The 20567-nt window shown below is 37.9% G+C and overlaps 1 protein-coding gene across 3 annotated transcripts in view; it reads left to right on the top strand.

Annotated features, from left to right (window-relative positions):
- The window catches only part of LOC124717047 (GATOR complex protein NPRL3), a 108491-nt gene that overhangs the window by 48119 nt on the left and 39805 nt on the right, over positions 1 to 20567 (top strand). For all 3 annotated transcript variants that reach the window (XM_047243721.1, XM_047243719.1, XM_047243718.1), the window contains exon 4: positions 19185 to 19349. In XM_047243721.1, coding sequence (XP_047099677.1) covers positions 19185 to 19349 — 165 coding nt within the window. The remainder of the gene's footprint in view (positions 1 to 19184; positions 19350 to 20567) is intronic.

Here is a 20567-nt window from a genome sequence, read left to right as displayed (position 1 = left end):
TAATGAATCCCATTGGGTAGAAAACAATGGAAGTGATTGTTACTCATGTTTTTTCAAAGAATTACTTAACAGTTCTGTGAAACTGTACTCCCGCTAAATTTTGAGAAAACACACTATGTTCAGTTCTGTACGACAGATAGTCATACCAACAATTGATGTAGGACATAAACAGGAGTCAGTAAGCAGGGTAGAATACTTGAAATTTTTGAGTGTACATACTGAAGACATCTTGCACTGAAAGAAGAGTATTACCGAGCTGCTGAAAAATTAAGGTCAGGTACTTTTGCTCCTTCTATAATTGCTTGTCTTGGAAGCAAATGGATCATCCTCCTGATACACAAGGGTTACTCAGAAAATAATGTGCAACTTCTTATCACAGATTTTTTTCAGAAATCTGTTTTTATTTAATATCTTACATGTTCCTCTGTTTTTCTACGTAGTTTCCATATTTGTTTACAGATTTGCCACAACATTCTACAAGCTTTGGTATCCGTAGGTCACAGACGCCTGCTGCCTGTGAGGATAACCTGTCTTTAACTGCTTCTTTCACCCCATCTTCTGTTGCAAAGTGCTTGCCTCGAAGAAACTCCTTTAGGTTGCAGGAGAAGTGAAAAATCACTCAGTGCCAAGTCTTAGATTGGTCCCATCAAAAGATCTGATCAGTTTTTGGGCGTGAATGGCAGAATGGGGTCTGGTATTGTCATGGAGCAGCAAAACGCCAGACATCAGAAGGCCATTACATTTATTCTGTATTGTTTATTGTTATCGCTTACTGCGTAAAATCGACTACAAAGATTGTCTGTTTATTCTTGACTTTGACTGGTGATACCATGTGATGCCATTCCATTGACTGACATTTAGATTCTGAGGTCATGTGAGAAATCCACCCCTTATCCTCTGTCAGAATATTCTCTAAAAATGAATCATCTTCCTCATTATGATATTGGTCAAAAAAATCAAGAACGCTAGCCATTATTTCCATTTTGTGCTTCTCGGTAAACAACCTGGGAACTCAATGTGTGCATAATTTTTGAAATTACAACTTCTCAGAGACAGTTTTGAACAGAGTTGTTTTACCCACATTTGAAAATTCTAGTGCTTAAGTTGAAATTGTGAATCACTACTCTTCACAAATCTTTTTGTCCACAGCTTTGACCAAACCTGCTGAGAACACCAATGGTTGGCTTGATCGTGCTTTGTCCTGGATATTTACCCATCTGTTCCTGAAAGCTAGATCTCACCCTTTTATGCAGTTTATTGTCACTTGTTGCACTGGGGCCATAGACCTCACTTATGTGTTGATGAATTGCCACTGTTGCAATATTCCTTGCTGTCAAAATTATTCAAAATTATTTCACACTTGGTGGACTGATCAATTGTTTTAAACATTTTGAACGAACAGTGTTGACAGCACACTGCAACAGTACCAATGCAAATGACATCGTTTGGTGAGCAAGGCATGTTGGGAGTAGGTGCGCACGTGCGGTTCCATGTTCGTGTGACATTCTACTAGCCAGTGCGATTCAGACCTTACTTTTTGAATAACCCTTGTATTTTGCATATTTCCACTCGACAATATCTTTCTGGGACAACTCAAGGAAGAAAGTATTGACTGAACAAAAGCGAGCAGTAGGAATATGTGGTGTTCACAGAAGAGCATCGTATAAGGAGTTAGGAAGTTTAACTTTGCCATCACGATACATGGATTTGCTAATGAAATTGGTCATAAATAATCCATCACAATTTGAGAAGAATAGTAGATGTACACATCTACAATAATAAAGGAAAAATGACCTCTTTGTATCCATTATTAAAGCTGTTAGTGGCTGAGAAAGCAGAAACAAATAATATTTGACCATTTGCTCAGTAACATAAGATGTAGTAAAGACAGTGAAGCGAGTTTTGAATCTAACGTAAAATCATTTCTCCTCAACAATCTTCCATTCCATGGCCAAATTTTTATTTAAAAACTGGTAACCTGCTTACAAAAAATCCGTAGTTTTTAAATGCAAAAAACATATTTACGGATGTTAACACTAATCAATATGTATACATTTCCTATAAGCTGACCCATTTCACATGATTTCAGTAAAATAATTGTTCAAATGATCTGTGAAACAAGTAAATAACTAACTAATTAACTTTCACAAATGGCTTATGATATCAAAATGAGATTTTCAATAAATCATAGTACACACAGTGGTATATAATTTTGTTGTATGTTTAATCTTGTAACTGGATCTATATAGAAACTCCGTAGCCACCATATGATGCATGCTGGACAGTACACTGTACCAGTGTTAGTCATTCCCTTTCCTGTTCAACTCACAAATGAGCGAGATGAAGACTGTCTGTATTCTTTCAAGAGATGTACATTGGTGGCATTAGGATCATTCTGCAGTCTGTCAGTTGTCTAAACATTGTCAATATTGTTTCAGGCAAAGAACATCTTCTTCCCTCCAGAGACTCCTGTTTGAATTCACGGAGCCTCTCTGTAATACTTGCATGTCGATCAAACCTTCCCGTAACAAATCTAGTTGCAAACCTCTTATTACTTTGATGTCTGTCTTTAACCTGACCTGGTGGGGAACCTGAACATTGAGCAGTATTCAAAAATTGGTCACATAAGGTTTGTATTCAGTGTCCTCTATAGAAAAGCTTCACTTCTGTGGAAGTCCTCCAATAAACCAAAGTTGACTTTATGTGCTTGTTCCATTTCATCTAACTTTTCAATGTTACCTGTAGGTATTTCACGTGACTGTCAGGTAGCACACCACTGGCTTGTTGATCCAAGTTAATTTCTTCGTGGCCTTTTTTTTTTTTTTTTTTTTTTTTTTTTTTTTTTTTTTTTTTTTAATGATATAAGATTTTTAGACAATTCTTGAAATCCTTTGAGGAGACGAGTGCAATGATCTAACACTTGTTAATGTTGACACTGAAACTTTTGACATAGGTATAGGGCAGCAAAGATTGTTTTAATGGAACCATATGCTAAGAACTGAAGGAAAACTTTTTCAAATATTTGCATGTACAAGAGGTCTGCAAATAGGGCATTTTGCTCACTCAAGCTCACTGTACTCAGTCACAGCTTCCCCGAATATGAACACTCCAAGCGGACAGGCTTTGGTCAAATGAGGCACCACATGGAGGGCAGAGGCCACGCGGACTGGTGTGCTCACAGCGGCGCTGTTGTGGCCTTTTTGGTAGCAGCTCTGTGTGTCTGCAGGCTCGTGTTGCTTCTGACATACTTTCACCAGCTAATGGAAATGCACTCAGGTCAATTTGGTTACCTGTGTGGTAGTTTCTGATGATGACGCCATTATGATCCTTAAGAGAAAATATCGTGCTTTATGCAGTAACAAAAATTTGGAAACAGTTTGGAGGTTCACACGAAAACTGTGTAACTACCAACTTTTGTTGGTCTCATAATGAAAAATCACCTTATTGTTTTTTACACCACCATCTGCTTTATTGATTCGAGTGTACATCTGTGCACTTCACGACCCAACAGGTAAGAAACCTAACAAGAACAAAATTGTCTCCAGATTTTTCCCTGTTGGCGTAATTACAATGAATTGACTTGTTTCAAATCAGGTGTGCTATTTCTGTCAGGCATAACATTCCAAACAGCACTGAAATTTTTTTCACTATTTACATTTGAGGCTGGAACACAAAATGTTGTTCACTAAATGTGATAGCTTGGGAAAGTTATGCATCCTCCTTGCAAGCAGCTCTTTGTTTTACTACTATCCATTCCGATTAAATACAATTTGACCTCGTCAGTAGATTGAGTGTGATGTAGCTCACAACCTAGTCAAACTGAAAACAGGACTTCATTTTTTTGGCTTCTGAGTGGATGCAGCTGACATAATCTCATCAGTCATAAATAAATATTTACACATATAACAAAAACAGAGTAAGATATTACTTCCACATTATAATTTTGTTCTAGCTTATCAGAAACTGATATTTCATCACAAATTTGATGCACAGTATTTAATGTGTCATCTCAATCAGAAACAGACATCATTTTTTTCCCACTAACCAGAAGGGCAGCCACATAATTGTTTCTATTCTGTGCAATTTTGGAATTTTTATTTTCTCGTTTGCAAGACAGAGACAGCGATGCTTCGGCACTTGTAGTATCTACAGTTAATAGATGGTAATATGACCATTGTACTTTACTGCCAAAATACTGGTGACACGGAAACTGGCGTATCGCAAATAAGCATACTTTCATTTGCAGGAAATGCAGTATGTCTTCAGTAATTTAAACGTATGTTCCTCTGTGTCTTGGGGCCCCGTATTACAATGACTTTTTGGTTTGTGCATCCATAACAAAACAAACTGAATTGTTGGAAACTGGTCACCTTCCAGCATTTTTATTGCATCTTTAAATGTCTCTAAAAATGTTATGAGTTCTTTTGCAGTGTTGTTGTCATAACCAGTTAGTTTCTCAGAGACACTTCTCTCTGAAAGCAGTTCCATGATTTTGTCATATGGCCTTACTACATACTGTAGCATTCTAAATAAGATGTTCCACAAACAATCCATTTCTTGCTTCAAGCTTGTCTACATCAAATTCACATCACCAGTTTTCTTTATGATACGGACACTATCTTTTGCAGCATAAATCATGGAACAAACCATTCCAAGCCCATTTATCAAGTAACTGTCATCCAACGTATGTTTCTTGACTGTGTTCAAAATGCAAAGCATGCATAATGCTGAAACGATTGCAGCTCCTTGGTCAGTGACAAATGAAATCCTATTAAAATTCTGGGGATTTACTCCTAACAACTGCCTAATCTTGGTAAGCAAATTGCACAGTAAAAGACAGGTAACACATTTTCTGATACGCATCGGTTCATATATGTGCTGTACATCCTCATGCATTCACATCTATGGCCTGGATAATGCTGGACATCATACTCGATCATATTTCATCGGCTTGTCTTTCATTGTTTTGTGCTGCCATCATAGTGTGACGCAAAATGTTGGAAATGTCTACATCTTCCAAGTCTTTCTCGTAACATAAAACGTTAAATCGTACATCTAACGTTAATGCAAATGAGCAAAGGTCTCTGACACACATTTCTACACATCTTTTCAATTGCTGCAGCTTTCAGTGAAACTGCTAATGTTTCCAAACATCTTGTCGTGTTGTGCAGAGATATGCCTTCAGATACGTGGTGGCGGATCTGTAAGGCAGGAGGGCAGAACACTTGGTACGGTAGATATAGCCGACATCTTCGTCAGTCACTAATGAAAATCTCTCCGAAACATTGATACAACCAGTGTCCTTCACACTTGGGATATATTATTTCAAATCGGTTTTTCTTTCACACTCTCCTTCATCCCAAGTTCACGCACCACGATGCTACAGTGGACAACTGAATGGTGCTCAGGTAACTATTAGCAGATGGCCGGGCAATTTGAGCATGCGGCACTGGAATGAGTTTCATGGAAGTCAAGTGCAGTTGCCCCCTCAATCCAAAGCGGCTGTACATGCGCTGAGCAATTTTAGTGCACGTAAACATCAGGTGCAGACCTCTAGTATATGCTCGTGTTTTAAGTGAACAGCATTTGGTGAAGCGAGCAAACCATCGAAAGGCTTGATACGATGACAGGGCCAGGCACAAGAACCCCACTTAGTGGTACTACACTGCAATAGCCGATTCCTGCCACCTTGTCTTTCAATTTTAGCAGCTTTTGTGGATATCTTTACAAGAAGTTTAATGCCAATTTGTTGTTGTTGTTCTGGTCTAAGGAAGACTGGTTTTATGCTAACCTATCTGAGCAAGCCTCTTCATCTCCATATAACTACAGCAACCTACATCCATTTTAACTTGCTTGATTTCGTACATTGGTCTTCCACTATAATTTTTCCACCACACTTACTTCCATTACCAAACTCATGGTTTCTTCATGCATCAGGCTGTGTCCTATAAATTGATCCTTTGTTTTAGTAAAGTTGTGCCCCAAATTTATTTTCTCAGTGTTTCGGTCTGGTATCTCTTCACTGGTCAGTCAGTCTGCCCATTTAATCTTCAGCATTCTTCTGTAGCATGACATTTCAGGTGCTTCTATTCTCTTATTAATTTTTTCATAATGCGGGACCACAGTCATAATATATTTCTTTAAAGTCAGAACCGCCATAAGACTGTTGTTTATTTACAGTGTTACATTTACACTTACACAATTTTTTAATATGACAGTATGCCATCTCAGGCAATTTATAACACTTAAAACACTTGATAATGGCATTTTGAAGCCGAAATCACGATTGTGTAAGTGTAAATGTAACACTGTAAATAAACAACAGTCTAATGATGGTACTGACTTTTAAAGAGGTATTCTCTTATTATCTGATCACCTTATCATCCATGTTTCACTTCTGTGCAAGGCTGCACACCAGATAAATAACTTAAAAAAGGAATACTTCCTTAAACTTAAATTTATATTAGAAGTTACCAGAGTCCTTTTCTTCAGAAACACTTTTTATGCTATTGCCAAGATGAAGGCCAATTGCAGAATGACTTAGACACTATATCCATATGCTGCAAAAAGTTCCATTGTCCCTGAATGAGGAAAAGTTTTAGGTCATTTACATGAGCACAAAAAAGAAATTATTAAATTTTAGTTACATGCTAAACCACACAAATATAAAGGTTGTTGATTTTGATGCAACTAAATACCTTAGGATTACAATTAGAAACAACTTACATTCAAACAACCATGTAGAAAATGTTGTTGTGAAGACAAACCAGTGACTACATTTTATTGGCAGAACACTTAGAAGATGCAACAGGTCCACTAAAGAGATTGCCTTCACTAGACTTGTTTGTCCTCTAGTAAGATAGGATTGACGGAGAATGTTAAAAAAATCCAAAGAAGGGCAGCTCATTCTGTTTTATCATGAAATAACGGCAAGAGTATCACAAATACGATACGCAAACTGGGGTGGCACTCATTAAAACAAAAGCGTTTTCCATTATCATGGGAGCTTTTTTGTGAAATTTGACAACTTCCTCCTCTGGATGTGAAAATATTTTTTGTCACCGACATACATACGGAGAAATGATCATCATGATAAAATAAGAGAAATCAGAGCTTGATATTCATCTTATAAACTCTTTTCAAGACACTGTTCTTTCCATTTCACTACCCTGCAAAGCCCTTTGCTGTCATTGACGGAATTACAGTGTAACTGGCAAATTCGTAATGCTTTTCTTTCTTCTCTCTGAACATTAATCCCTTGTCTAAATTTATCCTTGGTTTCCTTCACAGCTTGCCCCCGAGGTCGATTTCTACCAGTTTTTCAATTCTTCTGTAAGAAAATGTGTTGGTATTTTGCAATAGTGACTTGTTAAACTGGTAGTTTGGTAATATTCACACCTGTCAACACCCGCTTTGTTTGGAATTGTAATTATTACATTGCCCCTGAAGTCTTGAGAATATTTCTCCTGCCTCATATATCTTGCACACTATGCCATCATGAACAGTTGTTACAACATTTTACTTGTCTTTTAAAGAGTTTCTGAATGCCATTAAAAAAGCACATCATTGGGACAGTAGTAAGATATCATTCCCGGGAATTCCAAGAGTTTAGAGTATGTTTTAAGTTTGAAGTTGGAAGTTGGATAGCATATGACAAAAAAATATTTTTATCACGTTATATAATTATTAATTAATAATATACCTGTACTGTTCAAACCTTGTTTCTTGCCAAATCCCTTGATTCTAGGTCAAAGGGAAGTATCCTATAGGTTTTGATGATTGAGTTTGCGAGTATGAAAATGTTACATAAATGACTGTATTTTTTGATTGCAGTGACTTTGAAGCTTCAGTTTGTAGCACTTCCAAAGAACCGTAGACTTCAATGGGTCACATAAATTCCGACTTGATATGTCTATCCATTCCTGAGAAAAAAGATTTTTAACAATTGGATCGACAGACAGACTGACAGACAGATAACAGGGTGATCCTGTAAGGGTTCCATTTTTACCAGTGAAGATACAGAACCCCAAAAAGGGGGAAAAAACCTTGCTTCATTATCTCAGTTACTACATGAGTTCAGAGGATTAAACATACAGGATGAGCATAAAATATTTCCCCAGGTACAAAAATTTATTTCTAAGGTACTATGCTAGATACAGCTATGTGGTTTCTTGCAAACGCTACCTTAACTCACAAAGTTTGTTATGGATACATTTCTATGGCGCTCTGTTTGTTGCCCTTAGTACTTTTATTCAATACTCAATTTCTCTCCCTGCCTTTGCCATCATCTCTTCCGTCATTGCCTGTACAGCAACTCGTATTCATGCCGTAAGAGCTCGGACATCAGGAACTGGTGAACTGAACACTTTATCCTTAACATAAATCCACAAAAAAATCGAGAAGGGTCATTGTCTGGTGAATGTGGTGGCCATGTTGGGCCATCTCTACTGATCCACACCTTCAGAAAGGTTTCATCTAAGAACTGACAATCAAATAACTCAAAGTGTGGTAGGGTACCACTTTGTTGAACGACTATGCGTGGTTGGAAATTCCTGTAACTGAGATGCCTGGGCACATGTAGATGTCTTCCATAAAAACTCTAGGAGTTAAACTACCATTTGCAAAAAATAACTTAGCTGCATCTGGCGTAGTTCTTTAGAAATAAATTTTTGTAATTGTGGAAAGACTTAATGCTCACCCTGACAACAAAATTAGATGCCGCTTTGCATGCCATCATTTGTCAGAGATCCTCGTTTCAGTATCCTGAATTATTTATTGGGTTTTATGTCTTATCCAACTGACACTGTATCGTGTATGGATTTGATTGTATGTTTAAATTTGTATACTTGTCACACTTGGTTTAGTTGCTTTTTTTCTAGAAGCTGTAAGTGGATGTCCCTTTATTGCTGTAAAAAATTTTAGCGGTGATTTTGCAAATTGTTTTGTCATAAATGACTCGTATTTTCTAGTTTTATGAAAGGGAAAATGAGACTTAAAAATTATTGGAAGACAAAATGGCTGATCAGTACTTACCTTCAAGATGTAGAGTTCTGTGCCCTTGCTAATAGAAGCACTTAAAAATACAAATACAGTAGAATCTTGCTAATCTGACCTCGGATGGTCTGGCTCTGTCCAACCATCCTATTTCTAGTGTTTGTTTCAACATATCAGTGACTCATCATCTGCGGTAAGGATCGGTAAGCGGTTGACCAATGATGGGTACCACAGTTCGATCAGTTTTATTGTGAAATAACTTGTGTTATTGTGCACACACATTTTATAGATAAGTGACAGTATTCTTACATATTAAAGTCTGTAAAACCAAATTATGGCATCAACTAAATGTATATATGTGACGCTTTAGTGGAGATACTGAAAGTACTTGTAAGGTTAGACAAAGGTAAATCTCTTTAAAAAACTGCAATGTAACAACTGTTAAAGACTGGAGAAAAATTAGAAAACCCTTGAAAACCACACAATGATGATTGATGACAAGAAAGAACTGAAAATATGTAGGGTTTTTAAAGAAGCCTGAAAGTGAAATCCTAGCCAGTGCTCTGGTTGTGGTTTGAGAAGAAGAGAAGGAAAAAGTCTCCGTCTGAACCAATCATAAAAGAAGAGGCACTGAATTCGTTTACAGTTAGAAATAAAAGTTTTTCCATGCAGTGTTGTGGTGTTAAGGGTCAATAAAAGTATTTTTCTGATAATCTGACACCCCCCCCCTTCCCCCCCCCCCCCCCAGACCACCCCCCCCTTCTTTCCTGTAGGAGACAGATTGATGAGGTTCTACTATAAACTGTATCAGGGTGTATACGACCCGGGACAACTGGGAGATCTGGGAAAAACACGGGAATTGTTTAGAATTTCGGGAATTTTTCATTGTTTTGGTTTTCAGTTAAATTTTTGTGATTTTGACTGGTAAGAACCAATACTCTGTATCCCGCTACTGCAGAATAATACTGCAGCAACAAAACATGAACAGGAGAAGAAAAATAAAGAAAATAAAACTAAAGTTGCAAAGGAAATGCGCCGTACACAACAACCAAACAGTACTCGTACAACCGTCTGCCAATAGCAAAGTGTGTCAAACACTTTAGGAAGACTATGCAATGCTTTGTAACAACAAATTGCCTCCGATGAGCATGGCGTGACAACTGTTTAAACTAGATTTGTTTGAGCAGTTGCGGGCTGGCTCTTGCACATGTGCAGTTGAGTCGCGTATGAGTATTACTTTCTCCCACTTCTCGTTACAGATGTGTGGCTGGGTGCCACTACTTAATATTGCCCCGATTCGGAAATTAGTAAATCTGGGGCTGATGCACAGAGCAGTCTTGAGTTGTTGTGGGGAGGTGGGTCATCTCCACGTGACCTGTGTTTACGTTTAGTGATTTTGTTGTTTCCTCTTCGTTTATTGCTCTCACGTTAAATGATAGCAAAACGGATTTTTGTGGCCGGGAGCTATCAAATGAATTAAAATACGCTCACGTAATTACGGAAAGCTAAAATATGTTATTAGTTTTAGATTTTCTTTCCACCTTTATGATAGTCAAACATTAATCGCCTTACAGAACAATGAAGTTATTTTGGCCGCTTTGCTGGAGAGGTTTGGCTTTTATTAATCTTTTCTGTTGAGGCTGTCAATTTATTTGAAATGAAGTGTTTAATTTCACACTATTGGCTAGTTTCAACTGTTCGCTGCATTTCAACTGCACGTTTGGCATTATGCCACAATAAAGAACCAAACATGAGATAATACAGTACTGGTACTCCAAGAAAATTTGCATACGAATGTGCATTTTAAGCCGAATTATGCGTTTTAGTATGGTTCACGAAATTCCGACGCTCTTGAAGTATCCTCTGATGTCTTGTTTCTTTTATGACATAATGTAAGATCTTTTAATGTTTTACACGTACGAACATATGGGCTTCCTGCTTCATCGTAGCTGCGCAAGCGCGGTGACGCTTGTTATCTGGCGTTCTCTTGTAATTACTGAAACGAACTTATTTCTAACAGGCCGCGGGAAAATATTGCGAATGGTGGTTTGAAAATCGTTACATTCAAAGGAGATTTCCTTTTACGTAAGGTGAGCTATTTGCGAGAATGTATGATGAATTTCTTAAATCACAAAGTGTTTGACTCTCATTTAAAAATCAACTCTTTGAGGACGACCATTTAAAAGAATTTAGAGCCCAGAAGATCAGACATTTACGTCGTTATTAAAAATTTTACTGGCACATCTGTGTGATGTATCTTAAAGTGTAACAAGCGTAAAAAAGTTCAATATTATATGTGGAAGCTTAGCTTCTCTTCCAGCTTATTAATGTTCGAGACCAATATTATAGGTGAATGGTATGTATATATTAATTTTACCCCTTACCTTTTCTTATTTGTGTGTTTGCGCTACTTAAGAGTGATCTTGCTGTTGGCTGACTACATCATGTGTCCTATGCAGTCATCAGCTGGCAAGATCACGTGACATGAGCTATGACTGGCTTACAAAAGTGCATCGCAATTTCGATTTCAGTGCTTCGGAAAGTGACATGGCAGTGTTTGGTGGAATTCGAATTTATACCTTCGTAATACGAAAATATGCAGCATACATGTTGCTGCATATCAAAGGTTTTTCAAAACGTGTTTTTCCCCCTGAGTTACGTTTTCTAAAGTGCCAGGAAATTCTACTCTGGTATATAAAACTATTAACATTCAAAGGATCGATGAGTTTTACAGTGCTAAATAAGAATATAATGTCACTTAACACGGAAAAAGTGTATTTTCACCCGGGATAAAGTGTATTTTCAACTGGGAAATCCGGGGAAAATCTGGGAATTTTTTTTCATTGTCCACTTATACCCCCTGTGTATGTGTCAGTCGGATATTGTGTATTCCTCCCATGAGGGAAGGGATTGCAGGGTTGGGAATGGTTGGAAAGGAGAGGCTGGGTATTGCTTTTCCTACTTTTTAAGTTCTTTTATTGGTGAGTTAAGGGTGTTCCACATGCAACGGAAGCATTTTTTCCAACATTGTGAAGAAACCAGTACCACTTCGTATGTAGTTAGATCAAGAGGCAGGACGTAGAATATTGGACTAAAATACAAAATCAAAAACCTGCCAAGCTAGTTATATCAAAACCATATTTTAAGAGAAGTTCTGCTGTCTTCAGCTTGAATAGGAGATTGATTAAACTCATGGTAGGTCTAATGACTGGTGAAGGGAACTTTAGGAAACACTTCCATGAGATGTGTGAAGGAAAAGAAGCCTCTAAGAGCAGACTCTTGGCACGTGGGAGGAAACTGTACCACAGGTAATCTTCCAGTGCGAATCGCTGGAGACCAAATGGCTCAAAATATTTGGTGGATGTGGTGTGCGTTCTTTTACATCTGTCATAAAGAATAGACACCATTGTGATCCTGCAGCCAATATGAATCAAGGCACAAGGAAATTAAAAACATTAGCTACCAGCGGGCATTGATTTAAATCACAAGGGAAATTTGAAAATTTGCACCAGACCAGGATTCAAACCCAAGTCTCCTAGTTATGGGGCATATGCGCTGACCACTACGCCATCTAGACACAGTAGTCATCGCAACTGCACAGATTACCCTAGAACACCTCCCATTAGACTCAAATTCTCGTTACCCTTATGCTACTATGTAGTGACCCTTGTACATTACCTCATTACTTGTGGTATTTCGCAGTTAGTGTGCATTGTTCGAGCTTAGTGTGCATTGCCTTAATTGTATATGTGGTGTCTGCTCATGTCCGAAAGAACAGACACCATTTTCATTACGTGCTCAGTGACCCCTTCACTGCACATGCACTCCAAGCTCAAGGGCTTATGGGAATCTACAAAATGCCGCAAGTAATGAGGATAGTGTAAAAGGGGCACCACGTCAATAGTGTGTGGTGGAAGTTGAGAATTCAGGTCTGATGGGAGGCATGTAGGGTAGTATCTGCGATTGTGGTGACCACTGTATCCTGATGGCTTAGTGGGTAGTGCATCTGCTTATTAAGCAGGAGACCCAGATTCAAATGCTGATCTGGCACAAATTTTCAACTTTCTCCATCAATTTAAATCAATGCCCACTGGCAGCTAATGTCTTCAGCTCCTTTGTGTCTTGAAAGTATTTGGGTTGTTACTTCCTGAAGAGATCGTGTCTAACAAAAGCCTAATGAATGGTGTCCTACTATTCTTCGTGGGCACTGACTGATGTTACAAAGATGCCAGGGATAAATACCCCACAATAAACTCATTTTCCCAGTGATTAACAGGGGACTAGGACCACTGTCATTTTGTCTCCCTAATTAAATCAAAACATTACCACTCGCATGCAGTCTGAGTACCGTATTTACTTGAATCGAAACCGCTTTTTTTTTCCGGTTTTTGTAATCCAAAAAACCGCCTGCGGCTTAGAATCGAGTGCAAAGTAAATGGAAGTACTGAAAAATGTTGGTAGGTGCCGCCAGAACTAACTTCTGCCGTCGAATATATGTAGCGCTACACAGGCATAATTCACAGGCACAAAGATAAATACTGGCGCCAAAACCTCTTAGTCAGTAAATACAGTTTTTTTAAAAAAAGGTGTAAGACGAGCTTTTTCTCCGCCCCGAGTTTCGACCACTGCATTTTCAAACATTATCCAACGAAGTAAATACAAATTCCGTGTTGCTCATCTTCGAATGTAGCAGCATTTCAATGTTCTATGAAAATCCAACTGGCAAGACTATTTGGGATGTTTGTCAATATGGCCAACTCTACGTTCTGAATTTTTTCCTACCTGTGAGAAGAGATGGTTGCTAATAGGAACTTTTATGAATTGCGAATCACATGCAGTATTTTCTTCAACATAAGAATAATACGGATATAAACATTTTGCCATGTATTCTTTCATGTTTGCTGCTATCTCATTTAAATCCTGTCTACCTAATAACCTACGAAACTAGTGTGAGACAGCAGCAAATGCGGAAGAATATACATATCATGTCGTGTTTATATTCGTATTATTCTGATGCCTAATAGTGATACAATCAGAAATGAAGCACGGCAATTGACTAGATTTTTAAATCTAAGATGACTAATTTCTGTGCAGAATGTAATGTACAAAAGAGGCGTCTGCAAAGATTTTCAAACGGAGAAAAATTTTAGCTAAACTGTCGTTCAGAACATCTATCATACGCAGTCTATTATTTGGTTCTTGTTGATCATTATCAAAGAAAGCAGCAGTATAATTAACAACAAATAGCAGTCTCTTTCCATTGTTTCGCTAATGAGACAATTCCTTTCTTTTTTTATTGTAAGCGGCGGTAGCGCGCACTAAGCAAGCCATGCCGCGAGCGGCGACAGGTCGTAAACACTTACTATCAGAATGCGACAAACAATTCATGACACAGTACAATAATGCATTTTCAGCCTAGAGTGACGTAAACACCTATAACAAAGAGAACGGCACTTATCAGATCAAAGAAAAATAAGCAACCCATTCAAACCAGACGAAGCACGCCTGACGCATAGCACCTGGTAAAGCTTAACTGCTAAGCTTATGACTCGAACTAAACTACTATAGCTGTATCCTCATTTATTCTACCTAAATTGTGTCTCATATTACAATAGACCAACTTTGTTTAGATTTGGAGGTGCGGCCTAAAACTTTTCTCTCCCCTTGAATTTCGAGTCTCAAATTTCGGGTGCGGCTTAGATTCGGGAAATTTTTTTTTTCCCTGATTTCGAGTCTCATTTTTCAGGTGCGGCTTAGATTCGAGCGCGGCTTAGATTCGAGTAAATACGGTAGGCTTACTACATGTCCGGGATTAGCCTGGACAGTGCTGGGTTTTTAATCCTGTCCTGGGTGATATCCAGGGTTGCAAAAAGTAAAGGGGTTTGAGAATTTTGTAACTGGGGAGAATTTTTTTTTAACTCTTAGACTTTTATATTCGACATTGTGTTTTTAAACATTCTATCATGGCCATGTCTCTTTCAGATGACTTTTGAGAAAGTAGCAGGTGCTGATGTTGATGTCGGAGGCATGGGTGAAGGTTCTGCCACAACTTCTCACTCTGTCATTTCCCAACACATCAGGGCCAATATGTTAATGTTGTTTTCATGTGTGAAGAAACTCGTCTACACAGTTTTGATAATTTTGTCTCTGATTTTTGTCTGATCAGTGAGCTGTGGACAAAAGAAAGTGTCTTTAATGTTAAGCTGCAACAGCAATAGAAATTTTTGAAATTGTGTGATGACAGTAACAGTGAAGATGTCCATTGCACACTGTGTACTGGAGAACTTTCTGTTGCATATAAAGGCAAGAGTAATACTAAAGACTGCATGGAAACAGTTAACAGGTTGCTATTAATAGTACTGCTTTGCCAAATTAAATAAAAAAAGTTGTAAGTGAAAGATGTGAATAACAGTCATATGGTGTGTGCTGCAGAATATGCTATGTTTTCATTCCACACTGTTAAACACTAACACCACATATGATAAAAGTGATGTCTAGTGAAAAATACAACTGAATAAATAAAATTAATATTTCAGCAAGCTACTTTATTCTAATTAAGAGAGAGAGTGTTCTGGGTTGGATCCAGCAACTTGACAGATACTGTTATTTGAATTCGATACTGCAGCTGGCTACTTGATCCTGAAACATTCTTTTTATTTGATGAGGCTTGGCTGCAGTCATCCCTATATCTTTGCGTTGTTTTTTAATGTCCAGATAGAACTTACCTGAAATTTGTATGTTGTAGGTGAACTGTATTGATAGGTATTCTGGAAATTTTGTGGTACGGTACTGTCTTCTTCTTTCAATTACACAATAAATCACACAAGTTTAAACATTGGAGATTTAACGATTACAGTTATGAGTAACTTCAATTGGAACTGTCACGCAGAAAAGGTTGTGGGGAAGGTGAATGAAAGTTTACACTATATTGGCAGAAAACTTGGAAGCTGCAGTGAATCTACTGAAGAGACGCCTACACTATGCTTGTCAGTCTGCTTCTGGAACAGTGCTGCACTTTATGGGATCCTTACCTGATAAGATTGACAGAGGGTATCTGAAAAGCTCAGAGAAGGGCATCTTGTTTCGTACTATCACTAAATATAGGAGAGATTATCATGGATATGATATGTGAGTGGGGACAGCAGTCACTAAACCAAAGCTGTTTTTCATTGTGGTGAGATCTTTTCATGAAATTTCAATCACTAACTTCCTCCTCCAAATGCAAAATTAATTTGTTCACACCCTCCTACAGGAGGAGAAATGACCAATATGTCCTTTTCATAATATTGTCGTTATTCCATCCTGAATTTTCTATCATAACAAAATAAGAGAAATCGGATCTCATACTGAAAGATTTAGCTGTTAATTCTTCCCACATGCTATTCAAAAATGGAACAATGGAAAAATAAACTGAAAATTGTTCTACAAACTCTCTGCGAGTTATGTGTGAATTGCGCAGTAACTTTGTAGTTATCGATGTGCAGTAGATGATATAAATTAGTAGTTTGTGTGTTACATGGATCAGACATAACTTAATCCATAATGATGTGATGATATGGAATGGCAGAAAATTCAAAATAATTTGTTTTTCATTTGGACGAGACTTCAACGAATGTGCGCATGTGAGTGCAACTCCATCACCTATTATTAACTCCTGTATGGAAGAGAATAAATTGTCCAACAGAATTTATTTCAGTTTGTTTATAAAAGGAACTTACGTGCCAGCATATTTCATTTACTAAGAAGGCAGTGAAAGTTTTTTTGCAACTTCATAATTACCAAACAAGGCGGTACTGTAGTAAAACACTGGACTCGCAGTCTGGAAGCCAACACTTCAAATCCCTGCCTGACTGTCCAGACTTAGGTTTCCCATATTTTTCTTAAACTGCTAAAGGTAAATTTTGGGGCAGGTGATTTAGAAAGGCCATTTTGGAAAGGACATGGCCGATTTCCTTTCCCAGTTTGAGCCTCGTCATATGTTGCCATTACATTAACATGGGGCTCCCAAAACCGTATTATGTAAACCAGTTTCCCAGTACTACTTCTGGTTGGTCATATAAACACTCCAATGTTGGTTCTGGTAATGCTATTTTAGCTGGCAGATTTCCTTTTCCACAGTTGATTTTTTTTCCTGTGTAAATGCACAACCGTTTTTGAAACTTGCTTGTGTTGTCAGGTACGTATTGCTTTTAAACATTTTCGGCTACTCCGTACAGAATGACTCATAACTGAAGAGAAACAATCATCATGCTGACTAAATCTGAAACCAGGACAGCTGATTTCCAGAGGCCATTTATCTAAAAAAAAAAAAAAAAATTAATGATCGGAAAACTAATATTTGACTAGTCTAGCAAAACCAACTGAAGTCTTAACCTGTAGATAGGAGAGTGAAAAACATGTTGAAATTCTGGCTCCATCTTCTGGAAGTTCTCTCTCACATAAACATGGCCGATGACAATTAAATCATTATTTTATTTTATTTTTCCTGCCACCTTTGTAGATGGAAATTTAAGTCATGTATAGTGGAGATCATTTTTATTCCTAATGTTATACTAATGAATTGTATTTTTGTCAGTTTTTGAATGGTTAATAAATTTCTCATGGAAGTAATTGTGTTGTGAGGCTGTTAAAACTATCGCTAGTTGCATAATTATTTTGCAACATAGAAGAGTGTCAAGGCCTACTTCTTGCTGTTACTCTATTTTCACATTTTTATGTAAATAATATCTTCTGTGTAATTTAAGACCTTAACTAAAATTTTATTCCACATTACACTAATGAATGAAATTAGATGAATCAGGCTAATGTTATGGTAGTTCTTTTAACATCCTCAGCTGCCAGTATAAAACTTTTACCTTTCCATAAGAGCAGTGTCATTTTAATTGTTCTCTGGAAATTGGCAACAGCCGTAAGTCCTATAAAATTCAGAAAACAATTTAATGGTACCTGAACAAGAACATCTGTTTCAGTTACGTAACTGAAGAGGATGATTTATTTTTGTCAGTACAGCAATGGCACGTTTCCTATCATTTTTTCACCCAAGTAGTCACACAGTCAGGATAGAAGTCAATCACTTCTTATTTCACCATTTTTTCTGATTAAAAATATATATTTTTTGTTTCTGAGAGGATTTGGCTATACAGAATAAAGTCAATAACTGCCAAACTGACTGAAACAACAGAAAAGTACAGGGATGTTATTGATATGAAACTGGGCTAATTGTCTTATGTACTCCCCATTCTCTGTGGTGGCTGTGTCACAATCTGTTGCCAAAATCAGCAGCTACATATGGATAAAAATAGCTGAACAGAGACTTTGTAAAGAGTGTCAGCTATGTGTCTTTAGTGTTCTAGATTTGCTCCCACAAAAAATTTTGGACATCTTGATAGTTTGCCAGTCAATTATAGCTTCGTTTCCCCTCCTCCCCTAGCCGGCCGAAGTGGCCGTGCGGTTAAAGGCGCTGCAGTCTGGAACCGCAAGACCGCTACGGTCGCAGGTTCGAATCCTGCCTCGGGCATGGATGTTTGTGATGTCCTTAGGTTAGTTAGGTTTAACTAGTTCTAAGTTCTAGGGGACTAATGACCTCAGCAGTTGAGTCCCATAGTGCTCAGAGCCATTTGAACCATTTTTGAACCCCTCCTCCCCCTCGCCCCCCACCTTCTTCACTCAATGCTTTGTTCTTATTGACAAACATAATTGTACCTGTACAGAACAACATCTATTGTGTGTCAACAAGAACAATGATATTGGCTCAAAAAAGTAATGAAGTCCAGTCTCATAAAGAAAATGAAAGAAAGGTATCTCCACTTGTCTTTCAAAGTACATGTTTCATTATGGTATAGAAACAGGACATAGAGCACTTTGTTAAGTGCTGTAAACTACGTTCTGGAGAAATTTAGGATGTCGTTTGCAGAGGAGAGGAATGAAATCCCAGAAGAGTGGAATTCCAGTTATTGCAGTTGGCTAGTAAAAGATGTGTCGTGTGTAGTGCTGTGTGGGTGCACAAAGACAATGCACAATAAGTCTGAAAATTTATGATCGAGACTTCTAGTACCTAAAGTTTTGTCACGTCAATCTGGTGTGTCTTTCCTGATGTATCAGAGTGCAGTTAGGTTTTGCCCAGATAACACACGTGAATGAAAACTGCAGTTGTAAATGTATGTTAAATTGTTTCTGTTAATTTTTTACAGGTGTTCCAGCTAACAGGACATTTGGTGTACTGGGCAAAGGCAACTGTGATTTTCCCACTGTGTGAGAACAATGTGTATGTGGTTTCACCTGACGCTCCAACTGGTATCAACAGTCCTCTGGTTGAGAGGTTCTCAGAAAGCTTCCCAGGGCTCAATCTGCTGCAGGTTAGCATGTTTTGTTTCCTGCCTCACCTCACAAGTTTCAACAAAATTTTTATTACAGGCACGGAAAATTTGTATATCGCTAATATGAACACATTAGCCAATGTTTAGTAATACTCTTGTAATATTTTCATTGAAGACCACTTCATTACTGAACTGTCTAATAATGGTTCGAGATTTCATTAAAATCCTTCTGGATGCACTGCCACATCATCTTATAAATTACTTAAAATACTGAAATAGACTGATATTTCACTGCGCTGGGTAGCCGCGTGGTCTGAGGTGCCTTGTCACGGTCCATGCAGCTTCCTCTGTCGGAGGTTCGAGTCCTCCCTCGGGCATGGGTGTGTGTTTTGTCCTAGTGTAAGTTAATTTAAGTTAGATTAAGTAAGCTTAGGGACTGATGACCTCAGCAGTTTGGTCCCATAAGACCTTACCACAAATTTCCAAGACTGATATTTCAGCCGTTTTGTAGTGGCACTTTTTGGGTCTAAGATTAATTAGGAGGGCTGAGTAACAAAGACTAAGACTGATTTTTTCCTGTAGATTCCGTCTTAGTTTCCTATCTGTACCATGAGTATTTGAAAAAGACAGGTCGTTATTTGTCATTTCCATAGGCACCAGCACACTCATATCAGTAGTTGGTTCGTGATGTACCCATGTCCGGTTAATGGCTGACGCTACAGATCAGTTTGCATAGAGATAATTTTATTTATGAAAATACAAAGTACAGTCACCAACAAACTTTACATACTCACATACTCCTTTACCTTTAACGTAAATAAATACAGACTCGTTAACAGATATTTTTCTCTTATTACGAGTATACAAAGACAATGCAGAAGGAGACACGATGCCTTACAGGAGAATTCGTCGCTGTTCTAAACACACAGTTTATAAAACAATCGAGAACATCGAGTTCGCCACAACAGCTGGAGACAATAAGCACCGCATACCAGTTAAGAGTGTTGCTGCTACTGCACTTGTTGACATACCTTGTGTTTTCTGTGGTTGCAGACTTAATTTTAGTATTGACATTAACGATACTTTCGATCACGGTAATGGTTGGCTCACTGTAGCCATAGTACGTGGAGGTACAGGAGTACCTAGTGTTCCTGGACTTGAAAGTTTTGTTGATAGAGACATTATCGCCTATCGTACCTACCATATGGCAGAACTTACTAATAAGGACTTTGGTAAATCTAGTTTGCAGGTGCTCTT

The sequence above is a fragment of the Schistocerca piceifrons genome, chromosome 9 (assembly GCF_021461385.2).
Source record: "Schistocerca piceifrons isolate TAMUIC-IGC-003096 chromosome 9, iqSchPice1.1, whole genome shotgun sequence".
NCBI classification, from domain to species: Eukaryota; Metazoa; Arthropoda; class Insecta; order Orthoptera; family Acrididae; genus Schistocerca; species Schistocerca piceifrons.
The sequence above is the reverse complement of the archived record's forward strand: the minus strand, read 5'-3'. Positions and strand labels throughout refer to the sequence as shown.